We start from the raw sequence: 23,676 nt of genomic DNA, 5'->3' as shown, positions 1-23,676 counted from the left end.
AAGATCATGGGCCAAATAACCTCTAGGTATGTGATAATGTTGAATTTTACCTGAGCCGGAATCCTGAGAAACAGTGAAGGTTAAGAACAACACTCTTTGCTGTTGCCCCAGTCCACCCTTTGTGTGGAAAATGGTTTACTGCAAGGAACCATCCTTCCCCATTTGACTTAGGTAAGACTTATTGATGCCTACTTGTTTACCTATGACACAGTTAGACATAGACCCTCCAAATTCCCATTCTTGGTCTCATAAAAGATTAGCTGAACTGTTTTATCCCTGTTTGATCAATGAGAATAAAATGCTTGTTAATCAAACTTTGGTTAAGCTCCTCTTCTTCCAGGACTCTGAACTTTGGCCCACTATCAGCCTGAGACTGTATACAACCCTTCTGGGCAGGGACCTTCTGGGAAAATAGGCTGGCCCCAGGGTAAAACATTACCTGATATATTATTCAGTTTGTCAACTTTTCGCCCCATTTTCCCATATCCTGTTAGCTCTAGCTTTGTTTACTCTTCTCCAGAAAAGGAAAAACCCTTTTAGTTTAACTCTTGAGAAGCTTGCAGAGCTTATGGTCAAGGCTCTTTATTCCACTAGCCCCATCCTCCCTTGCAATGATCTTTTCAAGTAAAGCATTTACTTACTAAATTTATAATTGTTTTTAATTTGACATATGTAAAAGGTAGCTCTGGATTGGGCTCTGAGACCTCTTAGGAGCTGTACAGGAGATTGTCACGAGGTTCGGCTTTTTGTCTCTTGGGGAGATAACTGTTCTGCTTTGCTGCGTAAAATGCATAAGATTTCATCCTAATGACCAAGACCTTAACATTCTCCCCAGCTTGACTAAACTTTAGATGGGTTTCTTCCAGTCCAGAGGCTCCTGACCTTCATTTTCTTAGAGCATTTATTTTAGAGAACCTACATTTGCAAATTATTTTTCTGCCCCTGAGATGTAAATCTTCTCCCAGCTTCTTGCCAGTTTTACAATGTAGGTATTTCTTTCTCAAGGATCTGCAAGCCTTTCCTTTGAAATGTACTCATTGAGGAAGATAGCTCCCCCTATCTCCCAGTCTCTTTGAGAGGGTAGGCACCTAACTTAGATAAGTAACTATTAGCTAACATAGGTGGCCTAATCACCTTGATCAACCTTTGTACTAATGTCTTCTGGTACTTTCCACCAACTCACCCAGGCTTAAAAACTCTGCTGATTTTTGTTTCCAAAGAGTTGAGTTCAGTCTTTCTGTTCCATTGCCATGGTCTTGAATAATGTCTTCTTTACCTGCTTAACTCCATCCAGTGCAAATTTTCTTTGATATTAACATTGTGATCACTTTAGTCCTACCTTCTATGCATATAAATCTGTGACTGCTTACTCAAAAATTCTATTTTCTGTTCTATACTTGGGAGGAAAGGGCCTTTTTGTTGGAAGGATTGTTTTATTTCTCCACAACTTTCATTACTAGCCTTTGAAATCTGACAGCTTTAATGCTTCAGATTGCACTATTTTCCTCTAGAACATTATGACATTTCTAGAAAAGTAGCTCTTTTTCCTTGTTTTTGTATATTTAAGCTTATTTTTGGACTGCCTCTCATTTCCAAGACTTCAGAACCTTTCTATTCACTTCCTTTTTTGTTTGCCTTTTTTGTATAGATACTCTGGGATGGTGAAAACATTTTATTTTGTTTGGATCTATACTCTCGATTTATTACACTGCCTTTTAACATCATTAGAGGTCGTTTGGAAATTACATGTCTACCACAATAGTTCTAACATCTCAAAAGCCCTTAGCTCTAAAGCCTTCGCTTTTGAATTTGCTATTGACCATGATACAGCCCTAGCTGCATTTGGAACCACAACATCTATCATACTCATCTGGGCATAATTTAGTTTTGAATTCTCTGAAGTTTATTTTCTTATGAACTTGTGACTTTCAGCTTTTTGTGTACTTTCTGGGCTTAAAAATTGCAGATTGGGAGTGAGAGAGAGGCTTATTTCTTGATTTGTTTTATAACTCGGTGTCCTAGCTTTGCTAACTAAATTCAGGTTACTTCAAATTTGCATTTTTATCACTCACGGGAGGTAATAATACAGAACCACCGAAAACCAACACAACAGTCAATACTGTTGTGTTGACTTTGATGTGTTGGTTTTAAGTCTCCTTCTGTTGTTCCTCCTCAGTGCCTTTAAAATGCACAGAATGCTGCTTGAATGACCTAGTGACTAAGTTATAATGAAAATGGTTTGCTTCTCTGCTTTGTATAATAATCCTCTAAATCACAGAGGGCATGCATACAAAAGTAATATTTAGAACCCAATCTGATTAGAATACACAATAAAATGTGCTTGAAATAGGAGAAGGCTCACAGTTTGGGTGAATCTGAGGACATATTCCTCTGTTTATCAAATATTCATTAACATTAACATGTGCTAAGCACCATACTAAGGAAAACGACAAAATAAAATAAGCCCTGAGAAATTCACAAATCAATAAGCCAGAAGGAATGGAAATCACTAATTACAATATAGCAAGTTAAGGTTGATGAGATATGTATGGAGTGTGTTCTAAAGAAAGAAGCAAACTCAAATGTGTCCAGGAAGGTTGGGGGCTTTGTTCAGGGATGGATTCATGAATTGTGACAATAGTCTTGAAGACACAAGATATGTTGATCAGCCAGACAAAGTGAGGAAGAGTATTCAAGTTAGAAGGAATAGCACATACACACAGTATGACGTAGTATGTCAAGGACCATCAAATAATTCAGCGTCCCTCTATCTTATCCACCTCATCCATCCTCCTGTGCCTTGTACCATATGCGAGAGGGATACAAAACCAAAACAGACCATCTGGTCTGCAAGAGGCTTTAAGTTTAGTTGGAGAAAGAGACTTTTTAAAAAGTAATAGCAATGAACTGAGTGTTCTAATAGAAGTCTGTGTGAGCTGTGGAGGACATACTTAACTCTAACTGGGAATATCAGTAAGGTTTCTAGAGGGCGTCATATTAGAGCTGAGTAATAAAATAAAAGTGGATGTTCACCAGTATGAGGAATAGAATGACATTCCAGGAAAGTTAATTCCTGCCCCTAACCCTCACCCTGCAGGCAACCTATGTTCATTTAAATGCAATTTACAATATTGTACTTTTTTGTGCAAAACATCTTTCACTTCGCGTAATTTCAGTAGTTTGTTCCATTTTGTTGCTGAGTAGTGTTCACTGTATGAATATATAACCACACTTTATATATCCACTTTCTGATTGATGGATTGTTTCTAGTTTTTGGATATTATGAGTAAAACTGCTAAAACATTCTCACACAAGTACTTTCTAGACATATATTTTCATTTCTCTTGAATGCTTAGGAGTTGAACTGCTGCCTCATTATATTGAGTTTTATAAGAAATTGCCAGACATTTCTAAATGGTTATTACATTGTGTCTTCCTAGAGAGTTGGAATGTTCCATATCTTTGCCAATATTTCACTACATCAGTCCATTTAGCTGTTCTGGAAGATGTGCAATATTACCTTTTAGTAGCTTTAATTTGTATTTTCCTGAAGACTAATGATTTTAAGTGCGTTTTCATGTGCTTACTTCTTTGGTGAAGTATCTGTTTACCCTTCCTTCTTCATATACCATGTGCTTTATCTCAAGGCTTCTCCATTCTGGCTACACATTAAAACATCTTTGGACTTTTGCTTTAGCTCCATCCTGACTCTGATTTAGTTGTATAGCTTGAGGCCCCTGTCACTGGTATTTATAAAAAAGCATGCTTGATGATTCTATGTGCACCCAGGTTTGAAAACCTTATCGCTGTGGTCCAGTGGTTCTCAACTTTCTTAGGTATCAGAATCACCTGGAGGGCTTATTAAAAACACAGATGGCTGAGATCCACTTCCAGAGTTTCTAATTCAGTGAGTCTGGGTTAGAGTCTGAGAATTTGCTTTTCTGAGAACTGGGATTTCTAACAAGTTTCCATATGATGTGATATTGCTGGTCCTGGAACGACCATGTGAGAACTGCTGCTTTAGCCAAACGAACCAACCCGACTTCTCAATAGACACCAGATTCTTGCAAGCCTTTCTTTGGTATATTCTGTTCTCTCTGTTGATGTCCTATCTCTTTGTGTTCCTTGCACACACTTTTTCATTCTTTAAGAACCAGCATTAATGTCACAACCTTTCTGAGGTCTGCTCAGATTCATTTGCTCCATCATTTGTCTGCTACACTCTACTGTGATGACTCACGTGATAATAGTACTTATCACACTGTTTGGTTAACATCTATTTGTTCTGGCTGCAGTACTTCCCTCGTGTACCCATTGAGAGTGTTATAAGATCAGAAACCACTTCACCTTGTTCTTTGAATCTTTAGCCACAAACAATATCTGGCACATTACCGAGTTTCCACTATTTTATTTAAAGAATTTTTTTGGTTGTTGTGAGTAGCTGGATAAGAAGTAGAAAATGTGACATATAAGGCTTCTCACATGCTTAAGATTCTTTAAAACTACAATTGACCATCTGTAATTAAATTGGCAGCCAGATCACAGAAGCCTGAGAGCAAATGTACAGCAACAACTCAAATGAAAGCCACATATCATCATAGGTTACAGTTAGCATTATCTTAAAAAAAGAAAAGAAACGAAAAAGCATAAGAAGGGGACTTGAAAGGAATGACTTTGAATTGAATAATCCAGCAAGTATAAAATCAAAGAAAAATTTAACAAGATGAAAGCAGAGTATGATTTTTCTCAGCATATTTGTTTCCTGAAGGCTTTCTTATCAAATAAGAAGCGTTTTTTTAATAAATTCAATCTCCAGAGACTTTAAAAACACAAAGTTCCATATGAGGCTTGTTGTTAGAAATTTGTAATGTTTTATTGAAAGCTTCACTTGCAAAATGAGATGGTAATGATGATGGCAATGATAACAATAGCTGCAATTTACTAGCTCACCGTGTGCCAAAGAACTTTAACTCATGATGTTCATGAGTTATCTCATTTAATCATTACAAGATCCCTATAAGGTAGGTATTATTATTCCAGTTTCACAGATGACAAAACAGAGGCTGAGAGAAGTTAAAGAGTTTGTTCAAGGTCAGTATTCAAACCCATTTTTGGGGAGGGTTACCAGATAAATTACAGGAAGCCCAGGTGAATTTGAATTTCAGACAAATAACAAACTGGTTTTTTTTTTTTTTTTTGTTATAAGTATGCCTTGTGTAATATTTGGGGCATGATTACATTAGAAAATTATTCATTGTTTATTTGAAATTCAAATTTAAGTGGGTGTCCTGTATTTTTATTTGCTAAATCTGAAAACCCTGCTTTATCTCATGCCAGAAAAATTTGCATCAGACCACTATGTTGCATTGTGTCCTAATTCTCTTATATAAAGTCCATTCCCAATTTACTTACATGAAATTTATAGACCAAACTTCAAACATCAAGGCCCTTTACAATCTGGACTCCACCTTTCTGTTCTTCCATTCAGGGGAGTAACAAGTGTCAAGGCTCTGAGACAGGAGCTGAATGATGTGGGCCTGGAGGCCAGTGTGGCTGCCATGGAGTGAGTGGGAGAGAAGTCAGAGCCAGATCAAAGGTTATGGAATGCAGGGCTGTGGAGATCACTGTGAGGACACATGTTTCTACTTTGAGTGAGGTAGGCAACTCTTGGGGTGTTTAAAACAGAATGACATGATCTGACTTAAGTTTTTTTTTTTAATGTTTTATTTTGTTTTGAGAGAGAGTGCAAGCCCAGGAGAGGCACAGAGAGAGGGACAGAGGGTCTGAAGTGGGCTTTGTGCTGATGACAGCAGTGAGCCAGACATGGAGCTTGAACTCAAGTGCAGCAAGATCATGACCTGAGCTGAAGTCAAAGGTTAACCGAATGAGCCACCCAGGCTCCCTGACCTGGCTTAAGTTTTAACAGGAGCATACGGACTGCTGTTTGGAGAATCACGCACAGAAGCAGGGATGTATAGCAGATATTCAGGCAGCAGCAGCTCAAGTGGCTGCTTTTCTTGACGGTGGGTTCAGGCTTCAACCTGTGTTACGCTGTGCTCTGTGTGACAACTTCCAACTCGGAGCTGGGGAGAAGGGCATCATTCTCTCAGCTTTAACTTGGAACCTGGTGTTTCATCCTGAGACCTGAAGGGACGCTACTCCAGGAGCACCTTGTGGGTGTTGCATCTTTGGGTGCAGAAGAGGCAGCGCTCTGGGCAGAGAACAATGTTCTCTCACAAGAGGGGACAGCAAAGGCTGTGGCAAGACTGTGCACTGAAGGGGAGAGCAGGTGGTGGACAGGCAGCAGGAGCACATATCATGTGTCTGAGCACAAATGAGGCATTTCTAGGATCTCTTCCACCTCCAACTGGGAGAGACTTGGGGGTGGGGCTAGCAAGGTACTACAACTGTTCAGGGGTTCATATGAGGCTGAAGGACTTTTATTATTAGTCCTACTGTGACCTAATTTACAGCATACCTGGATACACATGGAAAAAACGGGGTTAGCAAGATTAAATAAATGAAGTTCAAGGGGATAAGAAAACACAAAGGGAGATGTGAAAGGATACAGTACAAAAAAAACCCCACAAACACTTGGCAAATTTTTAACTGAATGTCTCTTTTGTGCCAGGCATGTGCTTTTTAGACATTACCCCATTTATTGCTCACAACAATCCTTGGTCTGGCATATATTATTACTAATCCCCTTTTATAGATGAAAAAAGGTTGAGGCCAGTGAGGATACAGGTAAACAGCTTGTGCAAAGTCATGAACTGTTTCTGTCAAACTTCAGGCAGAGTTTGCATGTTGTTTTTTTCTTTTTTTAAAGTAATCTCTATGCCCAATGTGGGGCTCCAACTTATGACCCTGACAACAAGAGTTGCATGCTCTACTGACTGAGTCGGTCAGGCACCCAAGAGTTTGTGTTTTAAAAAATGTTTTAACATTTATTTATTTTTTGAGAGACAGAGAGACAGAACACCAGCGGGGAAGGGGCAGAGAAAGAGAGACACAGGATCTGAAACAGGCTCCAGGCTCCCAGCTCTAAGCTATCAGCACAGAGCCCAACACGGGGCTCAAACCCACAAACCGTGAGATCATGATCTGAGCTGAAGTTGGACTCTTAACCGACTGAGCCGCCCAGGTGCCCCAAGAATTTGTGTGTTTAAAAACAACTAAGCCATCAAGCCTCCTCTGGGGAGAGGTAAAAAGTTTATCCAAAGGAGCTAGGCAGAGTTCTTTAGCTAAAATAAAAATGACTGAAATAAAGAAAGATGCCAAGAAGAGAAAGTCTGAAAATCACTACAAGGAACACTTATTACAGAGACCAAAGCTCCTGACAAGGCAGGATTCCAGGCTGGAGAGCCAGGATATAGATGTCCACCTGTCACAACTTTTGCCTCCTATCAAGCACTTAGGCATCTCCCATTTCTGTTGAGAAGAGCTGGCCAATTAGCTGTAGTGGCCCTGGTCATTCATACCTCAGCAGTAAGTCACCCAGGCCAGGTCACTTACGGGACGCATGCACCATGATTGTTCATCTGATCCCTGACTCTGTCCAAATTATGGACTGACAGAATTCAAGACGAAGGTCTCAATGCTGCACTGAAATACAGGTCCAAATCAAACAGGTTAAGTAACCACTTTCTTGCTTCCTTGTGATAAATACCTCTAACTAATTCAGTTGACACTACCTTTGGGAGTGTGTCTCCCAAGTTCTTGCTGGTTCCCTAGCTAGCATTCAGCCCAAATGATGAAAATGAAAAGAGAGAGATGCATGGCTGATAAAAGGGAGCACCCAGGCAAAGGATTTCATTAGGAAAAAAATTAAAAGTTTCAAAAAGGAGACATTTTCAGTCTGTTCATAAAGACTGAAAATACTGATCAGAGTGCTTTATGCATTTCAGTTTTTCAGGGGTGTATCAGAATGCTTGCTTAGAGGTCTCTCCAACTCTAGGGTTCAATTTGTGGTCCAAACCTTCTCCAATGTGCATAGAAATTCAATTCCTTAAAGCCTATGTGACTTGCTGCTTAATTTAAATTTAATTTGAGTGTTTTGGTAAATGCCGAAAGATGTATTACAACGTAGTACTCAGTGTGCATACCTAAGCATTACACAATCTAGCTAGGTAATTCTACTGTGGATTCTTACTAAATTTACCTGATTTGATTGTATGTAGTCAGCAGAAGCAAAAGTAATTACAAGTAGGTTTCAAAAGAGCTCAAATTCTCTAAAATCCATTTAAATGTTTGGTTTGTCTATAGTTTCCTTCGTGAATTGATGGTTTAGCTTTGTACTTTCAGACCTCAACCTGATAGAAGTACAGATTTCTGGGCTCTTTCCCAGATAATCCACATCAGCATTTTCAGAAAGCACCTTAGGTATTTGGATACAAGTCGACCAAGAACTTTGATTTGGAATACAACGAAGAACCTCTCTAAGGTCCCTTGTCATATCTGACAGCTGTGTATCGTCCTGGAGTGTATATACATAGAAGCTTGGGTAGAGTTCATTAGCAAGGTACTGAGCACTTACTTTTCTATAGTATTTCCATTATGACACAGACTACTTTTATTTTGGATCATGTTATTTTATAAAAAAGGTGATTACAACTTTGGCAAATTTAAAAAAAAAATAAAAAAGCTTGGAAGATAAACATCTTATTTGGGAAGTTTCCAGTAGTTTTATAAAAAAATACGTTCATTATCTATCCATCCATCTGTCCACCCACCCACCTACCTACTTATCATATGAAGTATCTAATGTATATTGGATATTAAATATTTATTCTATAAAATGGTCTAGGAACAATGAAGGCTGATTTGAATATTTTTTCTACACATATACTGTTTTTTTCTACACATATTTTTTTTCTACAACACATACTGTTGCTGTAATTTGGTACCCTTTGACATAAAGTTCCAATCTTACTCCTGCCAGAAGTCTTTCTGACCACTCCAGCTCTATGTGATTCCCCATTAATAAACTATATTTCTCATGTGGTTTCTTACCATAATATACTGCTTTAAGAAAACCACATCTGTAGCCCTTATCCTCAGTCAATTTTTAGACTTCTGGAGGGAAAAATTATGATGGTCCTTCTTTATTCCCATAGCAAAAAACTCTGTGCCATTCATTAGTGTTCAGTCAATAAATATTTGCAAATGGATTTATTCAGAAAGAGGAATACGATAGTGTGGTAATGTATGTACAATGCATTAATAGAGTTCAATTTTAAATAAATTCAAATATTAATTTCTAAAAATTAATGAAATATATAGGCATAGATGATTATAGAATCACAAATTTTTAGCTTTGGCTGACCTCTCATCAATTATCAAGTACAAGTCTATTATTTTTTACATGAGGAAATTAGATTCTATAAGGCACTAAGCTACTTGGAAAAAAAGGAGCCATTTATGTGAACATTTCATTTCATACATAAAGCAATAGTTTTAGTTACCTTTGCATTTTTTGTAGCACCTCGTTCACACACAATAGGCACCAAATATCAGCTGACTGGATTGCTTCTTGGAAATCAATTTCACTAACTGGATATTTAGAACCGGATGATGAATAGATAGCTCATGCCTTCAGCTTCTCACATGCTTCACAAGGGATACCACCACCTACAGCTGCCCTATTAGCTTATTTTGCTGGATCTCCCTTGCCTCAGACAGAATTCTTGTTTCCTGTTCATTCCTGATTTTCTTTGAGCACCTGCCTGAGCATGTAGATTCTACCTCTTCTTTCTGACTCCTACTGCGTGTGCTAAAAACCTAATTATATTGTATCCTTGCTGAATCTGTAATAATATCTGCCTTTCTAAAAGAGAATATTTATGCTTTTATTTTCCTTTTTTGGGAGCCATGGATTATTTGATCTGGAAAGGAGAAAACAGTGGACACCAGATAGAGCAATTTTCTCTAGAGCAATCACTAGGAGGGACTCCCCAGTCTCCATTTAGATAGCTCATTCATTGTTTTCCAAGTCTTGGAACCAAAGTGAGATACTAGAGAAGGATTTAATTCTTCAGGACCCTAAGCTCCCACTTGTAACACAAGGGTTGAGGGAGAAAACCCTAGCGTCTCCAGGCAGAAATAGGTCTAATCAGTTACTTTCTGTGTGTTTAGAGTGTAAACCATACACCATGGTTTGGATTTATTCCCTTGGCTGCATGATCAACCCTTGCTCCTTCAGATGTGGTGTTCCTGGAACATAGACTCAGAGTAAAGATCAAACAGAATGGATTTTAGACATATCTGATATAATCTTACCATTTTGCTGATAAGAAAGTTGAGACTCAGAGAAGTTACTTGTTTAAGGTGATTCAGTTGGATTGGATAGTGATAGATCTGGGACTAAAACTGGCCATGCTGCCTCTTTCATGGCTGCTGACGTTTGGTAACTGTCTTACTTCTTAACTTCTTTTACTTTATCTGGTATTTGAAGTGATCTCATGCTCAGGTAGATGACCGATCTTGCAGCTGAACCTCAAAGTTCCTTGAAATTTTCATATATGGTGACTTTTCCTCTGAGCCCACTTCCATCACTGTCTCCTATAGATCTTCTTATCTCTTACTTGTCACATGTCTGAAATATCTCAGTCTCCAAGTACAATCATCACTTTTCTCATATGCGTTTCATTAAGAGAGTTCAAGCACAAACTATATAAATGTAAGTCAAAGGATGATAATCTCTGGAGAGTGAGGAGAGACAAGCATGACCTCCCTTTAAAGGCATAGGACTCTTATTCCCTTTCTGCCTCTATTTTCTCCTTCTCAACCCCTTCCTGTGTTCCTGTCTTCCTTCCTCAGGTTCCCCAACATGATTCATCTAGTTATCTAGTCTTTACTAATGTCCTCAGTGCTCTTTATTTATTGTTTTTTCTTTGCACATATCTGACAAAAATCCAATTTTGAATATGTTGGCTTTCTCCCTGCTTCTATCAGGGCTGATACAAGTCAATTGAGGAAATCCCACAGCTGGGCTGACCAATGTCTCTACAACAGTGGTTCTTAAAGTGTGGTCCCCAGACTGGTAACATCAGTATGATTTGGGAACTTGTTAGAAATGCAAGGCCCAGACTCACTCAGTCTACTGAATCAGAAACTCTTGAAATGAAATACAACAATATGTATTTTAACAAGTTTCCCAGGTAATCCTGATACACCATAAAGTTCAAAAAATACTACTATATCAAATCTTTGTCTTTAACCTCAATTTGCTGTTGGTACTAGCTGTCAATCTTTATATGTTTTCTACATCAGTGATCCTCTATGTTTTGCATACTAGCTTCTTTAAATCTCCATTTTCCTCAATTTGCTATTGGTACTAGCTGTCAATCTTTATATGTTTTCTACATCAGTGATCCTCTATGTTTTGCATACTAGCTTCTTTAAATCTCCATTTTCCTCAAATCTGTGGTCCTGCCTGTCTCTCCTCACTCTCCAGGGATCATCATCCTCTGGCTTATATAGTTTGTGCTTGAACTCCCTTAAACACCTGCCATCAAATCCTCAGACTTACTGCAGTTAGTTTCAGTGCAAGAGTGTTCATTTTCTTTGTGTTGAAGGCCAGCCCATATACCATACCTTTCCCTTCAGCATCAGGAACTTTTTCTCTTCATTCAACTTCTCTCTCTCCACTGGCATCTTCCACCCAACCTCTGAGCTGTCAGCACAGAGTCTGACCCGGGGCTCGAACTCACGAGCTGCGACATCATGACCTGAGCCAAAGTTGGATGCTTAACTGACTGAGCCACCGAGGTGCCCGGGGGGTTTTGATTTTAAGTGTCATAAAAAGCCCTGTAGGATTTTAAGCAAGGGAGCAACATTACCTGATATATAGTTTATGAAGATTTTACCTTTCTTGTGTGGAGAATGGAGTGCATGGGCTAAACCAAGAAAATCTGCTTAGCTGTAGTGGAGATGTAACTAGCTTTGGGTTATGATTTGGAGGTAGAGTTAATGGGAGAGGATGGAGAGAATCAAAGGTAATCCTAGTCTTTTTGTTTTTAACAACTGTGTGGATAATGATGTTGTTAGACTGGAAAGGGATAAGATGACTGGGAAAAAAAAACCAAAAATGTTTTGTTCATGTTGAGTTTCAATTATTTATTGGAGATAGGCACATAAATGCTTGAGTCTAGAATTCTAGGAAGAGATCAGGGATAGAAATATAGATTTAGGAATCTTTGGCCTATAGATGACATTTGAAGCTCTAAGTAATCCTGGGAAAGTATGTAGAAAGAGAATGTAGACTATGACAAAGTTCTGGGCTACTCTAATATTTAAAATGAGTAGCCACTTGTATGGCTCAGTTGGTTAAGTGTCTGACTCTTGGTTTCAGCTCAGGTCATGATCTCACAGTTTGTGAGTTCGAGCACACATAAGCGTGCACTGACAGTGCATAGCCTGCTTGGGATTTCTCTCTCCCTCTCTCTCTCAAAAAATGTATATTATTAAATAAATATAAAATATATAAATAAATAAATATAAAATAAATAAAAATAAAAATATAAAATATAAATTAAACATAAATTTAAAATGTAAAATAAATAAATATAATTAATTAATTATTAATTAAATATATATAAATATATATATATATCATGGAAGTATGGAGTGAAAATTTCTAACATAAGAAAATGAGAATGAGCAATTGGTAAGGTAGGATATTTTCTTAGAATTCTCCTAAACAATTCTCAGTCAAATTCTGCTGAGAAGTAAATGAGAATAAGGACAGAGAGGTAACGAATGGAAATGGGAACATGGAGGGCTCCAGAGACCCTGGCAAGAGCAGTCACAATAAAATGGTGAAATCAAAAGTCTGATTAGAATGGGCTGAGGAAATTAAGTTATTGAATTAGAGTCTGGCCTGAGGAGAAGCTGAAAAAGTTGTAAGTTCTTCATTCTAGTCCCTCTCAATAGATTTCTGAAATCAAAACCATTCAAAAAGTAACCAAAGCCCTTCAAACTGAGGCAGGCTTTTGGAGAAATAAGGGTGGTTATTAAAGACTCATATTTGAAAAGTTTAAATGAAGGTTCCATGCAATTTAAACAGAACTGGAATGTTAAAAAATCAATATAGAGCTCCATAAATGAAATTACTGACAGAGTGGTTACCATGCCGAAACAACAACCACCATGTCAAAATTAGTTAAGTAACAGTAAGTATTGTTAACAAATTGGAATCTGATATTACCTGGGATAAGTCAAGTTTAATATGGTCAGTCCACAGAGATATTTGAGAATTGGCAACACACACACACACACACACACACACACACACTCACACTTGTCCTCTCATCATTTTTATTAGTCAATCCCTTTAAAATAGTATATTTAGTTTCATGGATGATAAAATATGAGAGACCGCATCTTCATCAGCATAGATTTACCAAGTCCTTGGTGTGAGTATATAGGTAAGGACATCAGAAATGAGTAGTATGATTACAACGTTGGGAAAATAAAACACATAAAGAATCAAGTCTTGGCTAAATCCTTAGCTCATAAAAACTGGTTATCAAGCAGCACTAGCACTGATGATGGCGAACTGGCCATATACCAAGGGTCATCTTAGTCTGCAGACTATAGAAACAACCGTTGGCCATACAACTAGTAAAGATAATTATCATCACTGAGTGATACTATTGAGTGAGAGAGGGAGCCATGTATCTTCCAGTAGATGGTCATTCGTTGCCAGGATATTATATCCACATGTAGTTCACATATAATTGCACAAATGCAAGATTCTTTTTATGATGGAGCATCCAGAAGAGAGAACCTTTCATTTGGAACTTCAAATATAACTAATCTCATATATAATATTTCAACTGTCCATTAACTTACTCGGTCATATTTTAAGTTGGCAGAAATGTATTGAGCACTTATTATGTGCAAAGCACTGTAGTGATGTTGCCTTACATATATGCATATAAGAAATAAATAACCCCCAGATATTTTATCCTTATTTTAGAATGAGTGAGTGGCTGACATGCTGGTGCTGTTACCAAAGTGTGTGAACACCAAATGTTTAGTTCCTACCAGCTCATGACCCCCATCTTCATCGAAGTCCTCCTCTATCCCATCAGTCATCTCTTCTCCATCCGCATCTGGCCCTCCTTCAGCAGGCTCCTCTGTAGAGTGATCTGCATTCTCTGACACACATTCATCTTGGATCAGCTCTATACTCTCTTCCAATTGCTTCTTCTGAGCTTCTGGGGGGGGAGAAAGCAAATGACTACTACCTTGGGTTGCTCATGAGCCATTTGGATAAACCATGAAAAAACAGTCTATGAAAGGGTAAAGTCTGTGTGAGGAGGATAAGGTAATATTATGTTCCGGTTGAATTTATTCAGTCATGTAAATTACGTGCCTAATCTGTGTGCATTTTCATGGAAGTATGTTTACTTTTAAATGGAATTAGCAAAAATTAGGAAATCTAGATGATACTAGTATATAAAGAAATAAATATTTACATAAATAGATGGATCTTTCCAGCTATATATATTCTTTTCTAATAGGGGTATACTCTTAGAGGAAAAAATATAACAAAAACAGAGGGTAAAAATCACATAAAACATAGAACTTGTTCACTGAATGAGGGACGATGAAGAAAACTCATTGACAAGTTCAAACTTAATTGAAAAAGAAAAAAATTCCCCAAGGAAAAAAAGTACAAAAGCACATGTGTTGTCTTTCAGACAACTTTTCTATGTGAACAATAATTTGAAATTTTAGAGTCTAGATTCTAGACTAGACTAGAGTCTGGCAGATATGGTTAACTGCAGTGGTTACGAATAAAATTCTGGTGATAGATTTACTAACTTTGTTATGCAAAGCCAAAGTGGTTAACCTTTCTTGTGCCTCAGTTTCTTCATCCGTATAATTAGGATAACTACTTAACTTCCAGGGTTTGGAATAGTGTTTAGTAGAGTTATTTGCAAATAATAAGTGCTCAACAGATGAAGCTACATTCTACATTAACAGAATTCCCTACAATTACCAGGGTGTGCACGCTCCATTTACAGAAATTCACTCTGATGGGAATTATGCTGACAACATAATAAATATTTCCCCTAGTGGTTGGTTTTCATCTCCTATGAAAATATCAAAAAGCATTGGGTATTGAATACATGAGATCAGTTACTGTACCTCCTTCTCTTAACTTATTCCCATGTATACATGGCTATCTCAAAAGCTGGGTGATTTTCACTCATTTTGATCATTGTAATTTTATCAGATAATTATCCCATTATCTGATTTGAGTTTTAAGAGATGCTACCTTTTAAGCTTATATAGTTATATTTTTATGGCAATAAAGATATTTTATAGAGCCAAATAAATTGAGGGGTGTTCATTCCTAGTCTTTTTCAAAATGTGATTTAAAGAGAAAGTAAGCATTGATATATGCATATATTTTGACTCAGCACAAATATTTTCAAATACAAGTAACATGTAATCAACAAACTGATAAAAATGATGTATAAATAAGCAGGTATCCTCTTCTATAAATTGTTTAAAATTGTAATAGTTACTTGTGTAAATACATGTGTTTTTGCAGTTTAATTCTCCAAATAATAAAGTTTATGTATTGAAAATAAGGCAGAAGGATAGGGTTGTGCTCTGGTCCTGCTGTCAGAGGACAGCATTCTAGTTCCAGCTTAGCTACTTGCCAGTGGAATCATGTGCATTGGGCCTGGCCACTCGGTCAGGTCCTTTAAATGTATTAGGTCAACCTTTCCTCATCTGTATAAAAGCTTTGATTAAAAAAAACCTACCTCTGGGGTTGGCTGTGAGGATTAACAGAGCTTCTATTTTGGAAATGTTTTGCATACTATGAAGGACTACATAAATGTGTACTGTTACATACAAAAAGGAGACTGTGTGCTCCTCACTGTGAAAGTGTCAGGATAACAACACCAGTAGGCATGGAACAAGAGGGCTGGTAAGATCAGGAATAACTGAAAAACTTGTGGGGCTGAGGCTCCATTTCAGAGGAGGAGAAGAGCTGGTAGGTCCAAAAAGGCTAAAAATAATTACAACAGGCATCTTAAAATGACAAAACCTAAGGTATTTTTCTTCCCATATATAGACACAGACTACATTTCATGATGTTTTTCTATCAACTTGTCAGTTTTGCTTTTTTCCACAGATCAGCATAACTACTGTAGTGATGATGTAAATTCTGCTTTTAAAGCTACACTTTTTATCTTCATATATGTGAGTGTACTGATGAAAGCAAGTAGCTTAAATTCCTTCTTCTCTGATGTCTTATCTACATCACTTTTAGCATAGAAAGTCTTATGAAGACTTTAAAGTGATTATTGTAAAACTTAACCAAAAAGTTTAATTGGGAGACGATTACCCAAGTCTCTGGATTAAAAGGAAGGCAAATCAGGCAAGAGACACAGACACAGACCACATGCTGAACTTAACTGTTACTGAAAATTGCTAGCTTTTATTCATCTCACCTTCTTTCCACCTATCACTGACCTCTGTAGTTCTTGACCTTTAACCTATCTACACATTCATGACCAGCACCAGTGGAGAAAAAACTGTGATGGGCAGACTATTTTGAGCACTGAAGTTTTGAATCTCTGCTGTTGATCACATCCCATGCTCTACCTGATAGCCTCTACTATGGCTGACCCTTTGGACAGCACAATGCATCTGGCAACTCTGGTTTCCATCCTTCAGCCTTTCTCCTTCGAGTGATTTTTGTGTTTATCATTTGACCCCTCCCTTTTTGCCACTCTAGGTTACCACTCGTTCAAAATACCACTGCTGTCATGACCTGGTGCTGATATTTCAGGAATGAGAGAGGAATGGGCATTTGGGATTGGACAATTATTATCCTATACAGTGAAAAATGTATTGTATAACTTTTCCTAAAGCCAGACTTTCTGGATTTTAGGTCATTATGTTTATTCTTTTGTCATAATACACAACTGTACTTTTGCTTAGGATTAATATTATTTTGGAAATTCATTTGGCTTGACATATACATTTCTTCTCTAATGATTTTCAGAAGTATTTGTTCTCTGGAAACCCTCGTTTTTAATGTTGAAAGTAATATTCTTATTTTCCCCCTCTGGAAAATTTTTGGCCAAAGAACCACAGAAGATTTTCAGAAAACCCATGTGGGATCAGAACTTAAAGATGCCTAGCCCTCATTTGGCTTTGTGTAGCAATTTGTTGCAGTTATGTTTGAAATCCATGCTGACTCTCCTGATCTTCCTAAACTGAATGACATCCCTTCTTCCCTGATCAATCAAACCCCAAATCAAACGTTGTCTTACAGTTAGTCTACTCTTGTCTTATCCTTCTCTCTGTGGTGTTTAAGTTTCTTTAATACTAGAGCTATTGCCTCAAAAGGTCATTGTCACACTCAAAGGGGATAATATAGATGTTAATCTTTTGTAAAGTGAGAAGTGCAATACAAGTCAGTTATCAAGAAATAGTTTGATTTGCTCTGTACCCCTTACTGAATAGAAGAGATAATATAAGCTATTAGAAACGATATAGAATTTAAGATCCATAATTCTGTTAATTACTAATCCTATTAACTATAGCTTTCTTCTCTAAAAGATGAGCATGAAAATAACATCTTTCAGAGAGTTGTTGTATACTCAAATGAGTGTTTTAAAATGTAAAGGCGACACAAACATGTTATCGTAACAGGCTCAAAAATGGTTATTGAGTTGAACCTATATTATTGCTCTAGGCAAACAGTTTATGTCAAAATCATTCATTACTATTGACCATTAAGCATCTACATTACAAGGACAATTGGGGCTTTGACATGGTCCCTTCGTTTCTGTTTAGACAGACATAATGTTTTAAGTTAGTCTCTGCTTTTTCGTGTATGTTATACAACATACATGCAACTCCTCTGACAGCCAATTTCAAAGGCAATAGTGTTCAATGCAAAAAAAAAAAAAAAACAAAAACACCAAAAAAACCCTAGGACTCATCCTCATTCATCCATTAATTAACTTGAAGGCTAAATGCATGGAAGACATTATCTGGTTTGAGAGAAAAAACTTTAATTACAATGGCAGTCAATTCATAGCAGTTTAACAGAAATACAATCAACCTGTGCTTCAGTAATATGTAGTCATCATAGATTTTTGTCATTACCTCAGTAAGAAATGTTATAATCGGTAAACAATGATAGGTTCCAGGAATAAAATCGCACATGAAAGCACATCTTGTTTATTAAACTGTTGGTTCACAGTTTAACAAGCAGTTTTGATCCAGTAATTATTTTGTTGAAGTGGAAACAAAGCAGCTTGTTCTATTTTTTATGAATAATTATCTAACTTTATTTCTCCTAGAAACGAGGAGAATTTTTTAGTTTATTCCTGCCTTTATAACATTTTCTTCACCTACATAATTATTTTTTCTGTTGATCACTTTTTCCTTTTTATTGTGAGTGCTGAGCGTATATGTACTATGTATGTGTGTGCACGCCCATTTATGTCTCTACCACTAAAGTTCTTTGGGGAAGAAACATTTTTATTCATCTTTGTAGCCCTGATGGTTCACTCAGAGCCTTACATGCAAATGAAATATCTGCTGAATATATTCATGAATTGTGATGGGACCAAAAAATGAAAATAAATGTGTGGGTGTCAAATTCTTTTCATAGAGTCAGAGTGATTGTTGAATTTGGCACCATGGTTGCAAAAATACGAATCCACAGAGGTTAAAAGAAACATCCTTGTCACATTTTACATGAGAGTCCCATACCATTAAGTCAAATAAAATGCGGGGTCTAAGAGTTTCTTAGAAGATTGTTCATTTTTACACGATAAGTCTTCAGGAGAAAAAATAAAATGTGAAGTGTGCAAGGACTTATGGGAGGATGGCTGCTTTGGAACACTGGCATCTTTTGGAGTCCCTGCTGAATTCTTTAAGTCTGAATGACAGGTTGGCCATAGGATTTCTTTGGTGGGCAGAGTGAATTTTAGATATTTTTTGAAAGAATGTATTAAGAACCAAAAATCTAGCAGCTATATGCCTAAAAGATATCTCTAATATTACATAAATAAGGATTTCAGGAGGAAAAAAAGGTTATGGCTCCAAGTTAGTGAGTGCTTACAAAGTACTGACCATGCAGCATGCATTAACCACAGGCCTTGAGACATCCTGCAAGGTAGGCCTCTTTATCGTTTTCCAGGTGGAGAAGAAAAAGGTGCCTGTGGTCACACAGTTAATAAGTGCAAGTGTTCGAGTTCCCACTTAAGGTTTTCTGTTTCCATAGCCTGGGCTATTTCCTAATATATCTCTAGAAAAAGGCCTAATTTGATAGAGCTTTGAATCTCCTCAGTAACCAGCTAATTTCAAATTAAAGAATGAAGAAGTCTGTTTGGTTAGGGGCACATGCTCCAACTAAATAATGGTTATCAAAGGAAAAGAAGCACAAGTGCTAGTTAAGTACTTCTGTTTATGGGAATATGCCTCAGGCTTTAAAAAGCCACGGAAGAAAGGAATTTATATTAAATTTCAATCTTCATATTCAAAACACTTTTTGTATGTCTCATTTCTATTTCATAAGCGATATATGATATAGAAAACAAGTTAGAATTGTTGGGATATATATTCAAAGTATTTTCATTAAATTCAGTTTGCTGCATAGCTATTATCATTAATATAACTCTGAAAATTGGTTGAGTTGGCAGTTAAGTTTTTTGATAGGCTGGCTTAATTGATAGCTAATTACTAGCTAAATTGTACTTAGCAGATGGTTGGAAAGAATGTTGATATAAAACAGTCACATTATTCATTAGAGTCAAGCTAGTATTCTATAACTATTGTTTTCGCATACCAGTATAAGCTGTATTTAAAAAAATTCTATATTACAACACCTGTATATAATATGAATTTAACTCAAAGATTTCAATAAATGCTTTTTAAAAAGATACAACGTATTATGCATGGTATTACTAATAATGACATAAATGAGCATAAAGAAAGTTTCATAGGATAATTGCTTTCACACTAAAATGTCAGTTACAGAAGTACATTCCTGGAGAAAATGATCTCAAAGTTGTTCTCATTGAGTACCCTGGATTGTTAAGGTCACCACAGACTCAATATAAATAATAAAAAAAAATTATGTTTAGGTTTGAAAGAGACAGAGACAGAGTGCAATCCGGGGAAGGGCAGACAGAGAGAGGGAGACACAGAATCTGAAACAGGCTCCAGGCTCTGAGCTGTCAGCACAGAGCCTGACGCAGGGCTTGAACTCACAAACTGTGAGATCGTGACCTGAGCTGAAGTCAGATGCTTAACCAACTGAGCGACCGAGGCACCCGCAATATAAATAATTTTTAAAATTACAGGTCCATTGTGTTTATTTAAACCTCACAATTTTAAGGAATAGATATTAATTTCCCCCATTTTACTTTTTAAAAAATGTTTATTTATTTTTGAGAGAGAGAGAGTGTGTGTGTGAGCAGGTGAGGGTCAGAGAGAGAGGGAGACACAGAATCTGAAGCAGGCTCCAGGCTCTGAACTGTCAGCACATAGCTGGACATGGAACTCAAACTCACAAACTGCAAGATCACGACCTGAGCTGAAGTCAGACGCTTAACCAACTGAGCCACCCAGGCACCCCAATTTCCCCCATTTTATTTATTTATTTACTTAAAATTTTTTTTAATGTTTATTTGTTTTTGAGAGAGACAGACAGAGTGCGAGCGGGGGAGGGTCAGAGAGAGAGGGAGACACAGAATCTGAAGCAGGCTCCAGACTCTGAGCTCTCAGCTCAGAGCCCGATGTGGGGCTTGAACTCACAAACCGTGAGATGATGACCTGAGTGAAGTCAGATGCTTAACTGAATGAGCCACAAAGGCACCCCAACTCCTATTTTATAAATTTCAAAATTTATAAATACCAAGTACCACACAACTAGTAAGTTTTGGGATTCGATCTAGTTCTGTTTGATTCTTAAGTATGGGGCCTTATAGATGTCTTGCTAGTGTAAATCTATTTGCCACAAGGAGGATGAATTAAGGAGGAAGCAAACTAGAAGTGGGGTGACTGGCTACCAGGTGAGGCTTTGGAGGATGAAAATGTTCTAGCTGCTTTGTGGTGATGGTTGTACTGCTCAGTAACATACTAAGAAGTCATCGAATTACACTCTTGGAATGGGTGAGTTTTATGCCTATGCAATAAAGCTGGTAAAAAATAAGATGAGTTCATTAGAGCAAGTGAGAGATGAGGGCTTGGGTACAGGCAATAGCACTGGCAAAACAGAGAGAAGAGGTAAAAATATGCTAAGGTAACATTTTGCAACACTGGTTGTAGAAGGAACAGAAAATGTTAATTTGGCAATTTGATTCACAGGACTTATAGAGTGGTGATGTGACAGAGACTGGACACAGTATATTTAGATAAGAAAGTGGGGAAAAAGATTTCTATTTTGAAAGATGGTGATTGAATTATTACCAAGGACCTTAATGTACCCCTCAGCTCCCTCCTGACTATAGGCTCCAGACCTCTTTTTTCTTAGAGCATTTACTTTAGAAAACTTGGAATTGTAAAGTTTTTTTTATGCCCCTTTGAGATGTAAATCATTTGCAACCTAGGCCTGCCTTTCTTAAAACCTAGAAGTCATCCCCTTGAAATGTAATCATCAAGAAAGATAGTCTCTGTGGGAGAGTAGAAGCTTATCTTCCATAACAGTCAATTAGCAAACACAGATGGCCCAGTCATACCAACCAACCTCTGTACTAATGTCCTCAAATACTTTTCCATTAGCTTACTCCAGCGTTTAAAAATTATCCTGCCTTTTGTTTTAGTAGCGTTCAATTTCCACCCCCTACTGCACTAGTTTTGACCCCTATTGCAATAGTCTAGAATAAAGTCTTCCTATGCCATGTGTAATAAGTGTCCAGTGCAATTTTCTTTTACAGTTCCCTGAGGGATAGCCATTGGAAATTCTCCAGTAAGCAAAGGGAAAGGTTTTGCTCCAACTGCTAAAGACAAGTCATTTTCTTTTCACAACTTTAAATTTAGCTTCTTTAAAACACTTAATTTTTGTAGTTAAATATTTCCACAAGACTTGTTATGAAAAATAGCAGTCTTCTGTTCCTACCTGCTCACCATTTTCAGCTCTTTTAAAGGCTTTCAACTCAGCTCATTCTTTTAAATATATGCCCTCATATTTCTAAATAGGTGTTTCTGTTTCTGTCTCTTGATCAGTTTTAGGCTTTACCTATTGGTATCATACTTAGGAAGCTGAGGACTCAATTCTCTGTCATACAATCCCCACTTACGTCCCACCATTCTAGGGAGTTACACTGTAAATTAGATTAGATCAATGTTCTGTGTTTACTTAATTTTAAGTATGAAAATGCTTTGTGCAGCTAAGTTGTTAGTATATAACACATAATTTTTCTTTCCTGAACAGTATTATTTTCTTTGCTGTTAAAAAGTGCCTTGAACTTTTCATCTTATTTCGTTTTGTTTAATTCAGTTCCCTGTGTACAGATACATACTTGTGCCAACTTTAACTAGACCTGTAAATCTTGTTTCAAACCAATTCACTTACCTACCCGTTAGCCATTCTATCAATTTCATCTTGAAAAAGTCTCTCCCGGAGCTTTTGAGTTGTTCGGATTTCGATTTCTTTCTGGGTCTGTTGCACAGCTCATATGCTAGACTCTCCTTTACCACCATCGTGTGATTCCCCTTGCTCTTGCCTCAGTATTTCCCTGCTTTGGGAAAGCCACGTTTCTCCTTTCTTGGTTGACCTGTTTTTTGTGAACTACTTCCTCCAGTCCTTTTCAGGGAAAGAGTGAACTGGAGATATATTTTTTGATATTTATATATCTGCAAATGTCTTTAATCTACCCTCACATTTAATAGTTTGGGCATTAGGTACAGAATTGTAGCTTGTAAATGATCTTTCCTCAGAATTTTTAGGGTATGTTTTCATTGCCTCCTGGTTTTCAGTGTGGCTGTTGAGAAGCCTATTGGTATTCTGATTCCTGTTTCTTTATATGAAAACTGTTTTCTCTCCTTTCCTGTCTCTCTGGAAGATGGTAGGACCTTCTCTTTGCCCTCATGTTCTGAAATATCACAATGAGATGCTTTGATGTGCATCTTTTTTCGTGCATTGTTTCAGGCATTCAGTGGATTCTTTCAACCTGATTAATGTTCTTCAGGTTTTTTCTTAAAAAAATTTTTTTTACATTTATTTATTTTTGAGAGACAGAGCACAAGTGGGGGAGAGGGGCAGAGAGAGGGAGACACAGAATCTGAAGCAGGCTCCAGGCTCTGAGCTGTCAGCACAGAGCCCAACGCGGGGCTCGAACCCACAAACCATGAGATCATGACCTGAGCCAGTCAGATGCTTAACCGACTGACCCACCCACATGTTCCCTTCAGGTTTTTTTCTAAAATTTTTTTTTGATGATCTCCCCTCTTTCTTTCTGTAACCCTATTATTCAGATATTCATCCAGTAATTTTCATATCCTTCCCCTCCTATTTTCCATATCTATTTTCTTCTTCAATTTTGTCTTCCAATACTGAATTATTTGTGCTATCACATGTTAATTTCTAAAAGCTCTTTTATCTGTCTTCTGAATACTCATTTTTAGTGTCATGTTCTTATTTCATGAATGCAATATTTTCTCCTTCTTTCTGAGTATGTTAAT

General features: G+C 37.2%; 1 protein-coding gene across 7 annotated transcripts in view; it reads right to left on the bottom strand.

The window, feature by feature from the left end:
• RALYL (RALY RNA binding protein like) overlaps window positions 1-23,676 on the bottom strand; it is a 708,596-nt gene that overhangs the window by 23,537 nt on the left and 661,383 nt on the right. For 6 of the 7 annotated variants that reach the window (XM_060610811.3, XM_060610815.3, XM_060610808.3 and 3 more), the window contains one exon: window positions 14,050-14,222. The exons of the other annotated variant lie outside the window; for it this stretch is intronic. In XM_060610811.3, the coding sequence (XP_060466794.1) occupies window positions 14,050-14,222 (173 nt within the window). The remainder of the gene's footprint in view (window positions 1-14,049; window positions 14,223-23,676) is intronic. 7 annotated transcript variants of the gene reach the window in all.

The sequence above is a fragment of the Panthera onca genome, chromosome F2 (assembly GCF_046562875.1).
Source record: "Panthera onca isolate mPanOnc1 chromosome F2, mPanOnc1 haplotype 2, whole genome shotgun sequence".
Lineage (NCBI taxonomy): Eukaryota > Metazoa > Chordata > Mammalia > Carnivora > Felidae > Panthera > Panthera onca.
The sequence above is the reverse complement of the archived record's forward strand: the minus strand, read 5'-3'. Positions and strand labels throughout refer to the sequence as shown.